Source organism: Alligator sinensis, unplaced genomic scaffold, assembly GCF_000455745.1.
Source record: "Alligator sinensis unplaced genomic scaffold, ASM45574v1 scaffold984_1, whole genome shotgun sequence".
In the NCBI taxonomy this organism is placed as follows: Eukaryota; Metazoa; Chordata; order Crocodylia; family Alligatoridae; genus Alligator; species Alligator sinensis.
This window is the reverse complement of record NW_005842204.1, coordinates 165,636-181,804: the sequence shown is the minus strand read 5'-3', so window position 1 is coordinate 181,804 and position 16,169 is coordinate 165,636. Positions and strand designations below refer to the sequence as shown.

Here is a 16,169-nt window from a genome sequence, read left to right as displayed (position 1 = left end):
TTTCCCTCCCATTAAAAAAGGTATGGGGGAGGTGAGACACTTCTGCTGTAGCCTTCATAAAAGCATTTGCATGCTTTGAAGAATATAACTGAACAAATCAGAATAACCAGGTTTTGACTGCTAATTGAGTCTTGGGGCATGAGAGCTATTAAAATGGTGCAGGAATTAACCTAAGCTTATGAGAGACCTTGTCTGCTACAGAGAACATGGCTAAATGGGTTCCTTTGCCTCTGACCTGCAACTAGTTTCTGAAAACATCCTGTCAAGTGGCTCACTGGAACTCCTTCCATGGCAAGGTCATTTTCACACTTCCTAATTCTTCTGAAGTGTGGTAAGATATGGAGACTTAGTGCTTAAAGATCTGACGGGATGAAACTGTATGCACGGATATAAATCCTCATTTTCTCAGACTTGGCTCTACCAAACAAGGTAGAAAGCACTCTGGGTTTAGTGTGTGGTTTTTTTTGTTTTGTTTTGATTTGTATTTTTTTTTTGTGGGCATAGAGTGAAAACTCCAGAAGTGGCTTAAATGTTATTGCTCTAAAAAAACTCAGTAGCTGAATGTTTCTTAATCCTAATTTTCCCTATGCTCTCCAAAGTATGGGAAGGTGGAGGAGAGTATCCAAGCATTAAATTGGAAGGAAAACTTTCCTTTATGCAAAGGTTTCAGCAACTTGCCTTCCAGAACCATAGTGTGTGGATCTCCAGAAGTGTTGGTAACCACTGTCTGCATAAATGAGGTCATATAATGACATGCACAATTGCTAGAATGTAAAGCTGATGTACTGGGGGAAATCAGGTGCTGCCTAAAGAAGCCATGATCACACTGCATGCATGTCCATACCTCCAGCTTGAATACTATTGTAAGTACACCATGGGAGGCAGATATGAGCTTATAAATGCACTGCACCTATACTCTATAGAAACAAACTAACTTGTAATTTAAGGTCACTGCTTTCTTTATCTAGCACTGTAGTAAAGATGCAGGAGGACTTGTTCAGTAGCTGAGTCAGTACAGTGTCGGACACCTTGGCTTGGTAACGAGTTGGCTTCTGCTTTGTAGAAGTTTGGAATTTGAAGCAGTGCTATCCTTTAAAATTTTCTTTCTTTAGTTTCCCTAGTATCTGAGCCTGTTGTCTGGCTGACCAGCCAGGTAGTCAGCAACACTGAGTTCTAGTCCTTGTGTAAATAGAGAGCTGTGTTGTGTATGGTGGGGGTGGCTTGAGTTAGTGGAAGAAAGGCATGAAAATACTTGGTATTTTAGCTTTTCAAGTTATGACAGCTAAGGAACAAAGCAGGATATTGGCTCTGGCCAAGCTGGAATTTTTTTTTTTTTTTTTTAAAGCAGTGTCCTGGATTTGCTTTGTGACCTTGGCTGCAATAACTGAACCTTTACTGTAAAATGGGAATAATGGGGGCTACGGATGAAACTGACAAGTGATTTACGAGAGTCATAAAAAAAAAAAAAAACCAAAACAAAACATTCCTCATAAGAAGGAAAGAAAGTCCCTTAACTCTTCAGGGTGGTATGTCATTTTCCTGAACTAGACATGTGAAGCTTCCCTTAGGGTGGATTTGATTTAAATCAAATCAATTTTAAATCGCTGGTCAGGAAGCCTTGATTTAATCATTGTTTTCTACAAAAAGTGCATTCTTGTTGTTTGATAGCCTTTCTTCATTTAACTTCTTGAAACTTTGCATTTGTAGAGGGAGGTAAGGGCTTGACTGCGTACATGGACTTGCAGAGAGATGAGGGCTGAGGGGTAGGTAATCAAGTCTGTTCATCTCTCATCTCCATACACTGCTGTTAACAAGGAAGTGATCTCTGGAGATGCAAATTCTCAGTTTGAGAGCTGAAACTAAGCATCACAGAGCTGCTTAATGGGATCTTCCAGACTGAGCACTGGGTCCCATTGGGTAGAGTGGTTTTCTTTAAACTTTACTAATCTACAGAAGAGCCTCTGGGAACCCCATAAGATTGGGCCCCTAATATAGTCCATGGCCTGTTGTGACCTATTTATTAAACTTTTTTTTCTAAGAAGGTTAAATTAATATATTCATGTCATAGTATATATAGGGTTTTTTTACATTTTAAAAAAATCAAAACATATATTTAAAAAAAAATTTTAAATTGAAAAAAAAATCCAAATTTTTTTTAAATTACATTTTTAAAGTCATTTTTATCCAGTCTAGCTTTCCTTGTTTTTTCCTATCCTTTTTGGAATGCAACACACTTTTATGAGACTTGTTTGCAGGATTCAGGGAGGCATTTCTAGAGCCAGGGAAGCAGACTTTTTTATTAGATGATATCTTAAAGGTTACCAATAGAGCAGCTTTCAAAGCTTGTAGTCCTACAAACCAAGCTGAGTTTTGTTCTTCCAGTAAAAAGGCTTGTTTAAAGGGGGAAGCATTTTGGTAAAAAGCAGGAACTTTTCTGAAGGTCCTGTTGAAGTTGGAATCCTACGATGGCCTGGAGCAACCTTCTGGAACTCCTCGGCGCATTCGGTAACAGAAAGGTGTATTCATGGGAACTTGTAATGGCTGCAGCAGGTATTGTACTGCACCTAGGAGAATGGTGAATAAGCTTGATAATAGTTCTGCTGCTACGTAAGTGAGTTTACACAAACCAGACTTAAAAAAAAGGGTTCAAGAAAATATTCGTCATATTTTTGTTGCTAGAAGTATATAGAAACTGCCTTGTGGCTAGCAGGATAGCTGTCTTTGAAATGGTACCATTGCCTTATACTGGATAATCTAATTAATCAATTGTAGCTCGAGTATCTGAGCACCAGCTTCTAGGTAGCCTTTTGGAGTAGGTGGTAGTTTTAATGTGAACCTTCTTTAAGGAGGAGTATTATCAGGCTATGGATGTTGCACCTTGCAGCTGCAAGGAATGAAATAGTCACTTTAACAGCAAGGTCAGTTTTACTTAGTTATTAAAACCTAAATCTCTTCTATGGAATTAACTAATTTTCCTCTATTCTGCGTTGTAGAAAGATTGGGCAGTTTGAAGATGAAGTCTGTCTATATAACCCTAATGGTCAAACAGTGTACTACAGATTACCCTAAAACTTGGGTTGGGGCAGAGGAGTGGCTGGTTTGTTTGTTGTTTTTTTTTTTAAATTGGACATGGTTCATAGTTTCTTCAGAAATAAAGAGGTAGCCTACAAGGCAAAATCATGAAATGCTGAAACTTGGGTTAGCGGAGAGTCATCTTTATATTGTAGCTTGTAATGAGTCTTAAGTTCTGCTATCAACATGCCTCTGATATTTACTCTAGATTTTGTTTAGATCAGAGATGAAATGGTGAGTGCCGTACAGTGTTCCCAAAATAGTTTATTTGGAGATAAGTTCTCTACTGGCTGGGAATTGCCTGTCACTGGTTTATGCCAACAGATTTTTAGGAGTGCAGCAGTTACTATCCCAAACTGCCTAAAGTCTGAAGGCACGTACAGATGATACTTATTAACATAGGGTCCAGCTTGCTGGTTGAAACCAGCTGGTTCAGTGAACGTCTGAAAGCATCTTGGAAAGTCACGATTATTCTGTCCTAATAGTGCCTCAAATGCTTAAGTAACGCATAGCAAACCAAAGGCTTGGAGCAGTTGTGAGAGACTGTTGGAGTCTAGGGAGGGTAGAGGATGAGGTAAACTGCATGGGTGTTGGGTGGAGTTGTACCTTCAGATTTAGTTGGAAGGATATGTGTAGGAAATGGCTAAGGCTCTTGGCCTTGGAGGAAATATATTGGGATTCTCTTCTCCAGCAAGGATGGGATGGGTGGGCTGCAAATCGGATTTTAGAGTTCAAATATCGGCTTCACCAAATTTGGACCAAACCGTGATTGCCCATTTCGCATAGCTGTCACTACTGCTGGAGTATACAAGCTTTGGCGTTTATACATGTACGTTTTCATCCCACGACACTGGAGATCCAGCGGGTCAGTGCAGACTTGATTAATTGAGTCTGTTCCGCATGTTAGCTGATGCACACTGTGCCGTTTTGCGTGCAGTTGTATAAGTGGCAAAATGCGCGTCTGTGCAGAAAATGGTGGCGGTGTGTTTTGAAGTGAAACACCTCCACTGTTTTAGTTCAGGAGCGCACCGCTGCCACTTTCTTAGCACTGATGCATGTTTTGCCACTTACACAGTTGTATGTGCTGCAGCGCCAGGCACTTTTTTAAAAGAGCAACCAAGAGCAAATGTGTACAAATGCCCTTTGATTCCACTGAGGTCAATTTAAACTAGAAGCATCAATAGTTAGATGTAGGATATGAGAGACTGCATCTGAGCTGTAGATACAAACTGCCTGTAGACTTGAGTAGACCTCATATTTTTGGTGTAGTTTTAAAGATTTATTTTGGAATATTTTAGTGGAGCCTTTCAACCCTATTCAACAAACATGCAGCAACCTATATGGCCACAAAGTGCTCCTAAATACGTTTGCGTTCTGGAGTCACTTGATGCTGAACAAGCAGGTGGGACTGGCTTGCTTTCTTTGGAGTTTGAAAGGAGGAGTGGTCACTTATACATCAGTTAGTTGGGACAAAAGGGGTAATATGCGTTATGGCAGACTTCCAAAAGAGTCGAATGGAAACAAAGGCTTGATAAGGATTTGGCTCTGAAATTTACCCAAGATAAATGGGAGCATAGTTGTACCTTTCAGATGTGAATGAGAAGCTTTATTTACAGGTAGAAGGTAAGGCACTGTGTTTAAGCTGAAGAATACTATGCTATATTGGTGGCAGTCACTAGCAAGCAGTATAGTTTTTGTGCTTCTCTGAAAGGCAGACCTAGTAGTTTCAAATAGCTATCTTGCTAAATAGGATACTGATGCACATTTATCTTGTACAGCAAGTTTCTGTTGTCAGAACAGGCTTTTATGATGCATTTGGCTGGTGGAATATTAGAGCAATAAGACTAACCAAAGTGTGGTGTGGTTTAGGACATTCTTTAGGCTTATTTCCTTAGGATAAATCATGAGGAGCATATGAAGGGGTTTGAATGAACGGGGCATGTCTTTCACTTTGAAGCCTTTAGAGTTAAATGAATCTTTGCTAGAGATGCTTGATCTTTGGAAGCAGGGAAGAATACCTCTTAGGAGAAGTCTTATCTGGACAAAGGGACACCAGTTATTTCTCCTTTAGCCCTTAACATGGAAAACTTGGGGGGGAGGGGGCTAGAAGTGATGGGGTGGGGTCCATCCATTATCTTGTCTAGAAAAGGGTGGGGAGAAGATGGTGCTAACAAGTAGAAACCTTTCATTCTTGTAGGGATGATAAGCACTGGAGGTTTCTCTGGTGTTAATAATGTGGCCTTGAACGACTTGAAACGGGTAAAGTTAGTGCTTTGTTTGGCAGTCACTGGAGAAGCCTTTCTAATGTGTTTGACTTTATGAAGGGCTGAACAACCACTTGATGAAAACAAGGTTTCTCAGTCGTTTGGAATGGCTCACGGGCTTTTGATGTTTGCTTCCTCCATAATGGGGACTTGAAAATCCTGTCCTTTTTTGGGAGCAGCTTAGATTGGATAATGAAAGGAGGGCACCTCACTCAGATCTTTGAGACCTGAAGAAAGTTAAGATGTCTAAAGTTGCCCTGGAAAAAGGCCACTACTGATGAACAATTGGTGAAAGAGAAGGAAATCTCTGCCTGGAAAAGTAGAAATGCATTGACTTTTCAGGTTGATAACTTCCCTAAAGTAGAACTACTTAAAAAAATAAAATAAAAAAATGACGGGGGCAAGGCTTCACAGCAGACATTTACATCTCTAACTTGGTGGCTACATACAAGTATAAGCAGGCATCTAGCTACTTAATGGGTCCAGGAACGCCATCTTGCTTCTTGGCAGAGGCAACCAGGGAAAACTGGCTAGTTTGAAATAATGGGATGCCTTCTTATCTGAAGGCAAGTTCTAAGAATCCCTTGTCCTGGCCTGGTTCTACGGGACAAGTGACTTGTATTCCAACACTACAAACGACACTTGCTGGTAGAGGCCTGAGTTTAGGAAGCTGTCCTCTGTAGGTAACTTTTAGCTAAGTTGAGGGCAGTGGGGGAAATCTGTACATGTTACTCATGAGTTATCTTGAAGTAATATTGGAACCTATAGGTATTGATCAATTTGGCATTTTTATAATAGTTACTTGCCTCTCACTACTCACCAAGCTTTAAAGGAACAGTAGGAAATTTGTATACACCTTGCTAAAAGAGGCAATGGTGTGTTAAGACGCACAATTTGCAAGTCCCTGTCTGATCCCTGATATAACACTTGGCAAACCGTGAAGCTTTTAGATGTGTATGCACACACATACACCCTCGCCTAATCTCTGCATCTCAAAACACACCCTAATCCTGCTTTTCTGAACACACTTGGAATTGTGCAATTTTCCCTCCCTGCCATGAGGCTAAAGGCTGTGCAGGTTCTTCCAGTTACTGTTCTGTAACCTAAGGAAGCTGAAAGATACCTGCTTCTTCCCCCCACACCTCCTTTCTTTTTCAAACTGGAGTTGAGAGCCTTTTTACTTATTGCCCAATGGCATCTCTTGCGCAGCTGAAGAAATGTCTTGAAGTGATGAACCTAGCTCCCAGGATGGTGCAGTGAGTTCCCATACAGCACAACTAGAAGCCCCAGGTCCATTACAAGAAATACTGGCATGTCTTTCATATAGCTAAGCCACTCAGTTATTCTGTCTAGCCAGGCACTACTTCCATGTGCTTTAAAAATGCATGGATACTTGCCGACGAGACAATACTTGTATTCAGTGGATGAGGCACTTCTGAACAGATCTGAAGAAGCAGCATAAAATCATGGCTAGAAGTGGAAGATGAGACTTGTATTTATGCATGTACCCCAGTACTTGGTGCACTTAAAATCGTGTCTTCTGAGGACAAATAGTAAGCTTTTTCCTAGTTGTACATTGTAAAAATCAATGTTGAAGATTATCTACTGTAAACATTTTGTCTATCTTTGTGGCTAGATCTAATGTGCGCTGTCTGTTTCTCTTTTTTTTTTTTTTTTTTAAATCTCTAGTCAGGCCAGTTCAGTGAAGATATGATCCCTACGGTGGGCTTCAACATGAGGAAGGTTACCAAGGGTAATGTCACAATAAAGGTATGCTAAAAGTCTTTCTACACTCTTCAAAACAGCTTGTAAAAGAGTAATCCAGTTTAGTCAGTCAGAGCCCTGTAAACTGAGTCTTCAGAAAACCAGGTTGATCTTTTACTTGAGCTTTTTCTTTGATCTTGCATTTGGTTGCATCACTTCGCTCTCCCTCCCTTGCTGCCTACCACCTACTGATTCCTCTATGGCTCTGCTGTCTGAGCTGCAAATGCTGTAGAGAAATTACAAATGCATTTCTTTTCTAACTCATTCAGGTGCCTGGGGATGGAAATGAAATGCATGCTCTTCTCCCCTTCAATTTTTTTGGGCCCCTCTGTATGAAAATGTGTACAGCTAGTTAAAAAAAGAAAAAGCAGGCTTGTCCTAATTTAGCATGTAAAACATTAATTTAGTTAGCATAATTGCCATTCCAGCCTACAGTGGAACAACATTATAAAATGTCATCCATACCAGCCTTAATGTCAGCCTGCATTGTTCAGGAGACTCTTAACGAATATTGTTACCTTGGAAGCAGATATTCTTGCACATAATTTAATACTTGAACTGGCCTGCCTATTTCCTGTTCTACCATGGGTTTGCAAGCCTGTCCTGTTCTCTTTAAGTTAAGAGGAGGTTTATGAAGAGGTGACCGTCACTAGAAATAGCTTCTTCCATGCAGTAGAAATAGCTTTAGTTTTAACAAAAATTGGTAACTTAGGATGAGTAGAAAATGACAAGATATTATCTATTGCCTCAGTGCACCTGTTTTAATACCCATGAGATGTAATGTGTTAAACTTCTTTCTCTGACTAAATAGCTTGTTTAAACTCTTTTTTTTTTTTTTTTTTTTTTTTCTCTTAAGATCTGGGATATAGGAGGGCAGCCACGGTTCCGAAGCATGTGGGAGAGATATTGCAGAGGAGTCAATGCTATTGTGTGAGTGGAGACTTCCCTAGGCTGCTTGATCTTTGTTTGTAAACTGCCAAGCAAGCTGAGAAACTTAGCTGGGTAAACTCTATCTTAAAACATGGTAGCAGTTAACTCAACTTTAGTCTCTACTTCTCATCAGGGGAGTAGAGAAAATTGAGGCCTTGTTGCTGCATGTTCCTTTCTGACAGATAGAGATCTGCCTGACCCTAGGTGTATAGCTGAGACAAAAATGTAGCTGAGTCTACAACTCTTAAATACTGGGACTGCTTACTGAGAAGAATGTGTACCCTTTCTACTACACCTTTTTTTAACAAAATAGTCTGAGACTATAAAATGAGCATGCTTAATGGTACCTTGCAGAACATAGCCTGTAGGCCTGTCTGAGTCACTGAATGATTACTTTTTTTAAAAAATTGTTTTTAAAGGTACATGGTAGATGCTGCAGATCGTGAAAAGATAGAAGCCTCTCGAAATGAGCTGCATAATCTTCTAGACAAACCACAATTACAAGGAATCCCTGTAAGTAATGCATAGTTCTGCTTTGAGGGTGCATGTTCCACATCACATGCACTTGGGTGAAGGCCTAGTAGATTCCAGTCAGACTTGGTTAACTGGACAGCTTAAGATGAGGTTTGCAATGATATGATGCAGACAGTAATGACTTCCCCAATGCATTTTTCTGATGCATCTCTTCTGCTTCAGGCTAGACTTCTCTCCTATTTTTTCATTCTTATTCAATGGCTAATGCAAGCAAGCCCCTCAGGACTAGTGGGGGAGTTGGGATCATGTGCACGTGAAGTGCCTTGCGCAATAGGTCTCTGCTTTGACTCGGGCTTCTAGATGGTCCTGCCACACGAAACAAAGTTGGTATGCTAATTGTAATGCAAAACATCATGGGAAAGATAGGCAGCTGTCAGATCTTTGGTTACTGGGTTTACTCTGGGACCAAATAGGCAACCAATTAAAAGGCTCCCTTCTCTGATCAAACTGAAGGGTAAGGCAAACAGACATCCTAGAGTGTGGGTTTGAAAAGCAAAGTGAAGTAAGACTGGATGATTGTCCTAATAGCAGCTTCTGGAGGCTTGGGCAAAGGTCTTGGAGGAACTTCTGGGGGAAATGCTTCTGACTTCTTCTCAGTCTTGGCGTGGCTTTGGGGATTAAATGTTTTGGAGGCTTTACTGCCATAATTCCAGTGGGTGGGAGAAGGTGTGAATGTCTTAGCCCAGGCATATCAAAGATGCAGGCAGGATCTGGCCCCCAGAGCCTTATGATCCGGCCTGTGGATCTCTGGCTGACCCTGTGCTCTGCGTGCAGTGTATGTATACTAGACCCAGGGCCGTGGTCACTGCATACAGCGTGGGGTCAATCTGGGGTGCGTGCTGTGGGTGGCACCTATGCTGGCCTGGCCCTGTGCACTGGTTCTAGAGCTTGTCTTGGTCAGGCCCACAAAGTGTCCATGCATACTGGAGCCACCATGCAGGGTCAGTCTTGTGTACATGCCCCATGCTGGCCCTGCATGTAGTGTGAGCCCTGCATTGGGACCAGCACATGCATGGCACATGAGGTTGGTCTGGGGATGCATACTGCGTGCAGTGCCCTGCCCACTGGCTACAGTGCTGATCTGGGTTGGGCCCATAGACTGGCCCCACACACCAGAGCCAGCCCATGGGGCTCTATGCAGCCTATGCCTCATGCTGGTTCCACAAACAAGCCCTAGACTGTCATGAGCTGCACATGGGGCTGATGCAGGTGCTTGCACCAGACTGGCCCTGTTTTGTGTCTCTGCATGGGTCCAATCCAGCCTGCAGACTGGTTGTATGCCCTTCATCTGGTCTGTGGGGACTGAGTTTGACATGCATGCCTTAGTCCTGCCTCACTTAGTAACATCTATGCAGTGCCTTGCAAGTGACAGGCGGGTCTGTGTTTTGTAGTACAGTATGCATCTTGCTTGTTGACTCCATCACCTATCTATTACTGTTTCCAGGTTTTAGTACTTGGAAACAAGAGGGACCTTCCAAATGCCTTGGATGAAAAACAGCTAATTGAAAAGATGTAAGTATTAGAAAATGTGATTAAGAGTGATTTACCCAGGAGCTCGTTCACAAAATTAAGTTTTTGTTTCTTAAGCCATAAAAATAACCTGTAAATTTCAGCTTGTTGCTATGGTGTCTTCCTAGTTGCAGCTTGTAATATGAAAAGCAATAGAGAAACAAATAAGCTTGCACAGAGATCAAGCAGTAATGTCTTGGAAATTGTTAGCCTCCATTAGCATAAGTGCCTAATGTAGAATAGAATAGGAAAGTACATTTTATACTAATAATGAAATGTTCCTACACATTCTTTCTCTCAATTTTTTTTTCAGGAATCTGGCTGCAATTCAAGATAGAGAAATTTGCTGCTATTCAATTTCTTGCAAAGAAAAGGATAATATAGGTAACTATTAACCTAGAAATGCCAGTCATTATGGGGATCTGTCAAAGACTGGATCAGAAAAAGACTTCTTAAATTAGTAGCAGACACTCTAACCTCTTAGTGGTGTTTGGAAAATAGGTAATGGGTTTCAGAATCATGGTTAAGTATGCACATTATAAAAGCAGTAATATAACTCTTATGCTAGGTGATGATTTTGACTGGTGAGCAGTTCTGAAAAATACTGACTTCTAGTTAAATAAACTAGCTGAGCTAATGGAATCGGCATTATGACCTGCCAAGTAAGGGGTTGCTACACGGAATAGCTTCTGCAAATCGAGGCAGTTCTATTTTCTTCCAAGCCACCCAACAAGCTCCTGCTGTCCTACTCTCAAACTGCTGTTTTGGGCACCTCTGTAGATCCCACAGTCTGCTGCCTACAATATAGAAATGTTGTTTTTGTTTTTTGTTTGTTTTTTTTCCCCTGTACAGCAAGTTTTAGGTGCTGCTTCTGCATAGTGGGCAACAGAGATCCCTCTGCTTACAGTAAGGGTGGGCAAAATAAAGGCCATGGGCAGGAAACGGGCACACACCAATTAATTATCTGGCCCCTGCTGCACTCTACCTGGGACAGAGTGTGCTGTGCTCCCAACCTCCCCTACCTGCAGGCACAGCTTCTGAGCAGGGCTTCTGCTACTACCACTGCCCAGGGAGCTGCTGGACCTCCCCAGCCTCCAGCAACTCCTGTCCCTGCTGTAGCACTCCAGACAGCAGTTAGGGAGGGGAAGTTGCAGCATTGAAGGGAGCAGGGTAGGCTCTGCCTGCAGCTCACTCTGGTCCTGCTTGTGCTGGGCAGGGGAGTGTGTGGATGGAGGGGGGAATGTGAAGGAGCTCAGCTGCTTACAAAGCCCTGATGGGCAAGCAGGGACAGACGAGAGGGGAGAGCAGCAGCAGGAGCCAGCGTACGCTTGGTGCAGCCCCATCGGGCAGGCGTGTGAGAGGAAAGCAGCAGGAGCCAGCACAGGTTTGGCTGCACTCCTGCTGGACAGGTGTGGAGCAGACTAAGAGCTAGTGATATGAGGCTTGGCCCTGTCCTGTCCTGTGTCCCTCCCTACCGCTGTATAGACTTCTGTTGGTGTTGGCTGCGGCAGCTGTTTTCCTGCCCTTTTGTAGCATGCTGGGAGCCAGGTAGGCAGTGCTGATTCCCTTTCCCCCTGCCCCACCATACCCACCTTCTTGGGCAAGGGGAGAGACTCCCAGTGGCCAAGGTTAGGGTGCAGGATGTCTGGTCACAAGATGGTGACCAGGGGGCAGGGCACCTGTCAATGGGGGTGGGGGGGAAGCCCTTCATGCCTCGTTAGGCAGCCGTCCAGCTGAAATAATTGCCAGCCCTGGCTTGCAACATTAGGCCATCTGGGGCACCAAAGACTTGTGAATCAGGTTCTTACAGATTCTGGCTTACCCCACAGTGCATTAGTACCCACAAAATAGCAATTGATTGCATATTATAATGCAGTATTTCTACATCACATATCAGTAAGTGACCCCTGTCCTGCAGAAGCTGACCCTGGTAACAGTATTTTTGTCTAAGAATATTCTAGCCAGCACCTGCATATGAAAGATCAGTTTAGAAAGCAAACTATCCAGGTCTTCAGGCTTCCTCCAACTTTACAAAGATGAAAATACTAGAATACATGGGAACTTGTTCTGCTTGCATTTTGAAATGGTATTTGTTTGCATTGATGAGTTAGATCTGTGTTTTTATTCTATGCTAGACATTGGAGGCTGTTTGCAGTCTGCTCTCCAAGGAACAGAAGGCTCCATGTTCCACCCACTTGGAGTTTATTAGGCAGCCAGTTAGTTGAGGAATAAGGCCGTTTATGACTTCACGTGACAAGTGCTGTGACTAGGGACAGACTGTTACATTGTCAGCATGTGGGAAGCTATGTTGCCTGGTGGCAATTACTATGACATCTCGCTTCACCATCTGGGTAGGACCTGACCAGAACATAGTGACCAAATGAGCAACTTGGTTTCATATTATAAAGGTACCAAAACAACCAATTTAATTCATGTGAATGTAACTCTTTTTGATCTTCAGGTTTCTAAGATCAGCCCTTCCAAACTTGGATTCATACAACCTATCTAAAGGGTGTTGTAGCAGGGAAAATGTGGGCTGCTTTGCTTCTCTGGCTGTTAATGCATGCATATTGTAGTAAAGTTTTACTCCTGATCCAGCTGTACAGTTAACTCAGGGTGGTGACAACAGACCCTCTTAAGGGTTTCACTAGGCTTACTGCTTTCCGCTTTCTAGGGCTCTGAAGGGCAGTCCATGTGAGCATAAAGCGGTGCTTGAATGATGAGATTTGAAGGGTGCCCACCAAAGGTGTTTGTGGCTGAACTTGGAGTGGAAAGGAGACTCCTCTGACTCCCAGACTCATGTTCTTGCTTCTGGCAGACACAGGCCTCAGAATAGGTTAGAGACCTCCTAGTTTTGCAATACCTTAGTGAGAGAACTTCAGAAGAGGAAAGAAACTTGTTAGCCAGTTTTTGTACTGGTAAACTTGGCTGATTTTGGAAATTCTAGGATCTTGGGGTCCTCAAAGCTCTGGTCTGTACTCTGCTAATCCTTCTACAGGGTTTCCACAATTTGTCGTTGCTTGATGAGAACACAGCTGACCAGGCTATAGAAAAACCCCTACTCTGACTGACTAGTTTATTTTCCTAAAGATATGGCACAGAAGAATAATGACCAAGAATACCTGCCTGAAATGGACACTTGCCATGTCTTGTTTCTTTTACCCACTTGTGCTAGCCCTCTCCAGGCCAAATGGTATTCTCTGTAACAGCTCCTAGTTAATATTTCCTCGGAGTCTTTTTCTTTTCAAAGAAGCAACTGTGAAAATAAGTAGTTTGTGGAACTTGGTCAGGTTTTTTTAACCAGATGCATCCAGCTTGCTTTGGCTGGAATGCTTTGGGCAACTGACTTCTATAAAATATCATGGGGATCCAGTTTCCTTTCCCAAATAGCATTTTTTCCCCTTCTGCTTATGTGCAGTCTCCCCTCAGACTGGACTGTTGTAATATGAAGGGACTAGTGTGTACTGCTTGTATCTAGTTTTCAGACTATGGGCAAACCAGAATTGCTAAACTGTACTTCCTTTCCTCTAAGAAGCTGCTGCCTTCCCTCAATATCCTTTCCTTCTGGATGGAGCAGCATCCAGCCCCCAACTGTTCTGAGTCTCAGAAAATGAACTCTTTTACCGTGTTCTAGAAAATAATGGCAAGGGAAGTGAATTTTTAGTGCAGATTCTGTTTTTATAATGTGGAAATAAAAGACGTTCACCAGTCTCTCTTTCTCTTGCTCTCTCTAGATATCACACTTCAGTGGCTTATTCAGCATTCAAAATCTCGAAGAAGTTGAAGTCTTCCTGGAGTCTCCTGTACCAGTTGGCCATAATCTCAATTGTCCACTCCCTCCATGATGAAATACTACCCAATAGTCCTGTATCAAGAAATTGCCTTTTTCACAGTTCATTTCCCATGTGCACTGCTGAAGACTTGTATTTTTATTCTGTCACAGAATGAACTAGAGTTGTCATGATAAAGTCAGCAAAAAGGTTTGTTTTACAGCCATCTAAACAGTGGGGGAAGCAGGGGGGAGCCTTTTTAAAATTATCTCTGCCATATTTGAATCGAAGAAATAGTACATTTCTGTTCTGGTTTTTCATGGCCAGGCTTTTATATTTGATTTTTCAGCAAATGTTAATAGAATGTTTTATTTCTAGTGTTTAGTGGCTTGAGGATGCTGACACTGCACAGCATTGAGATTCTAACGCCACACGTGGTAGTTGGAGAACCTTAAGGCGTGACTTTATGTGGGATATTAACTTATTGTTATCTCACAAATGCATGTGGTGTGTGTGTATATATAGTAAGCCTGAGAATTGGAAACTGTCTGCAAAGGGGGGGGGGAAAGCACAAGGCACTAGATCAGCATCACTAGTCTTCTACAGCTGTGAGATGATCCAGTCATTTTAAACACCACTTTTTTCCAATAAGTTAGAAAACCCAAATAGTTAAACAGTTTGTATCAAGATCATTATTTGTATCTCTCTTTCATTTTGTTTTAAAACTTGCATAGGGAATGGGAAATGCATTTGCTTTGTCAAAAGATGTCAATGGTTATGTATTCCAGCAGACTAAACACATTTGCTAGGAATGTAAGACTGCTCAAATGCACGTTGTTTTTTTCTTTTTGTTTTTTTTTCTTGTCTCCGGATGCTTTAAGTTTATCTCTGTCTGAAACACCAGAATGTGAAGTCTGAGCTGCTGCATGACACTCAAATTACAGCGGGTTTGGGTCTTTCTTTTAATCAAGTCCATACTGTCGACTTTCAGCACAATATCTGTGTAACTGTCTAGTGTGTGTGTGTGTCTTTCTCATGGAATAGCTGGGCACAGTTTCATCTGGTGCTGGGAAACAACTCTAAGCCTGCCTGTTTTTTTTTTTTTTTTTTCTCAATGTAATCAAGTGCAAAGTCTGCAGGCGGCAAGATGAAATGTTTCACTGTGTCTTGAAGCACAAGAGAGCCAATGAATTGATCCTGTTTCTTGATTTAGCTTCTGTCGTATAAAGAAATATGTATAAACTAAAGATTGTAATGTTTTTGTAGCTTTACTTTCTCGTTGACTTCAATATGTTTAAAGGGACAGACTTGTTAAGACTGGTTTGTTCATACAACAATGTCAATGTAGTCCAGTGTAGTATATACAAATATATGGTACACCTGCTTGTGTTTCTTCACTGTGTAACTTTAAAGTAGCACCTAAATGTAGATTTAGGCAATGTATTTTTTCAGAGACTTTAGTTGAAAACACTTGAGTCCGCTCTGCGTGTGTGTACAAGACAAACCAGTTTTTAATTTAGACTGTCATGGCCTTACTGTTCTGTACAAACTACTGCACTGTTGCACAGACATTACATGTTGCCTCCATTTACAAACTAGGCTTGCATTTTAACTTTTTTTGTCCACTTTTAGTCCTGAGGCATGATTTCAATTAATCCCATACTCTTGTTGGTGCTGTAGAGAAGGGTATATTAACTTGCTGCTGTAGTGAGTAGTTTGCCATGAACTACTACAGTTACTTTTATTTAGCAACTTTGCTTGTGCCTAAAATAAGGAAACTGAATTAGAATGTGTGAGTCTACATGGGGACCAGGTCACTGAGTTAACTGGCTAATAGCTGAACTTGATGTGTTTGGTGTGTATCTACTTCACTGCTTTTAGCATTTATGGCATCCAAACACTACCAACTGTTAACCTTCACATTAACCTCTGCATGTGAACAACTTATACAATTATTGAACTTTGTAAATAAGTGAATTTTTTTTTATTTAGGTGGATGCATATTGTTGGTTTATTGCTCTTCAGCTTTATTCAATAAACTTAACATTTTGAGGGTTGTATTGACACTTAACTGACTCCTCAAGTTGCAGTGTGACTTGGTGTGTTCCTGTGGGTTATAGGCACATGCTGTCTTGTTTTGATTTTTCACAACCAAGCAGGAAGTTAAAATACGCTAGTGTGGAGTGAGCAGGAGAAGGAGTAGCTAGTCTGAAGTCTGACAGCTTTTTATCATCTACTGAACACGACTAACACTTGTTACTTCAGAAGTTGGCCTGCACATGATCCATCTACTAAACCTGGATCTTACCTGAAGAGTTGCTGCTCT

The 16,169-nt window shown here is 41.8% G+C and overlaps 1 protein-coding gene across 2 annotated transcripts in view; it reads left to right on the top strand.

Moving 5' to 3' along the window:
• ARL8B (ADP ribosylation factor like GTPase 8B) overlaps positions 1–15,909 on the top strand; it is a 27,007-nt gene extending 11,098 nt beyond the window's left edge. Inside the window, exons 2-8 of one of the 2 annotated variants that reach the window (XR_003094776.1) lie at positions 7,026–7,106; positions 7,957–8,030; positions 8,450–8,543; positions 10,009–10,076; positions 10,387–10,457; positions 12,209–12,481; positions 13,808–15,909. Coding sequence is in view for 1 of the 2 variants with exons in the window: in XM_006026688.3 (XP_006026750.1) it covers positions 7,026–7,106; positions 7,957–8,030; positions 8,450–8,543; positions 10,009–10,076; positions 10,387–10,457; positions 13,808–13,857 (438 nt within the window). In the remaining variant the exon portion in view is untranslated. The remainder of the gene's footprint in view (positions 1–7,025; positions 7,107–7,956; positions 8,031–8,449; positions 8,544–10,008; positions 10,077–10,386; positions 10,458–12,208; positions 12,482–13,807) is intronic. The other variant, XM_006026688.3, reaches the window with a different exon arrangement.
• Positions 15,910–16,169: the final 260 nt, after the last annotated feature.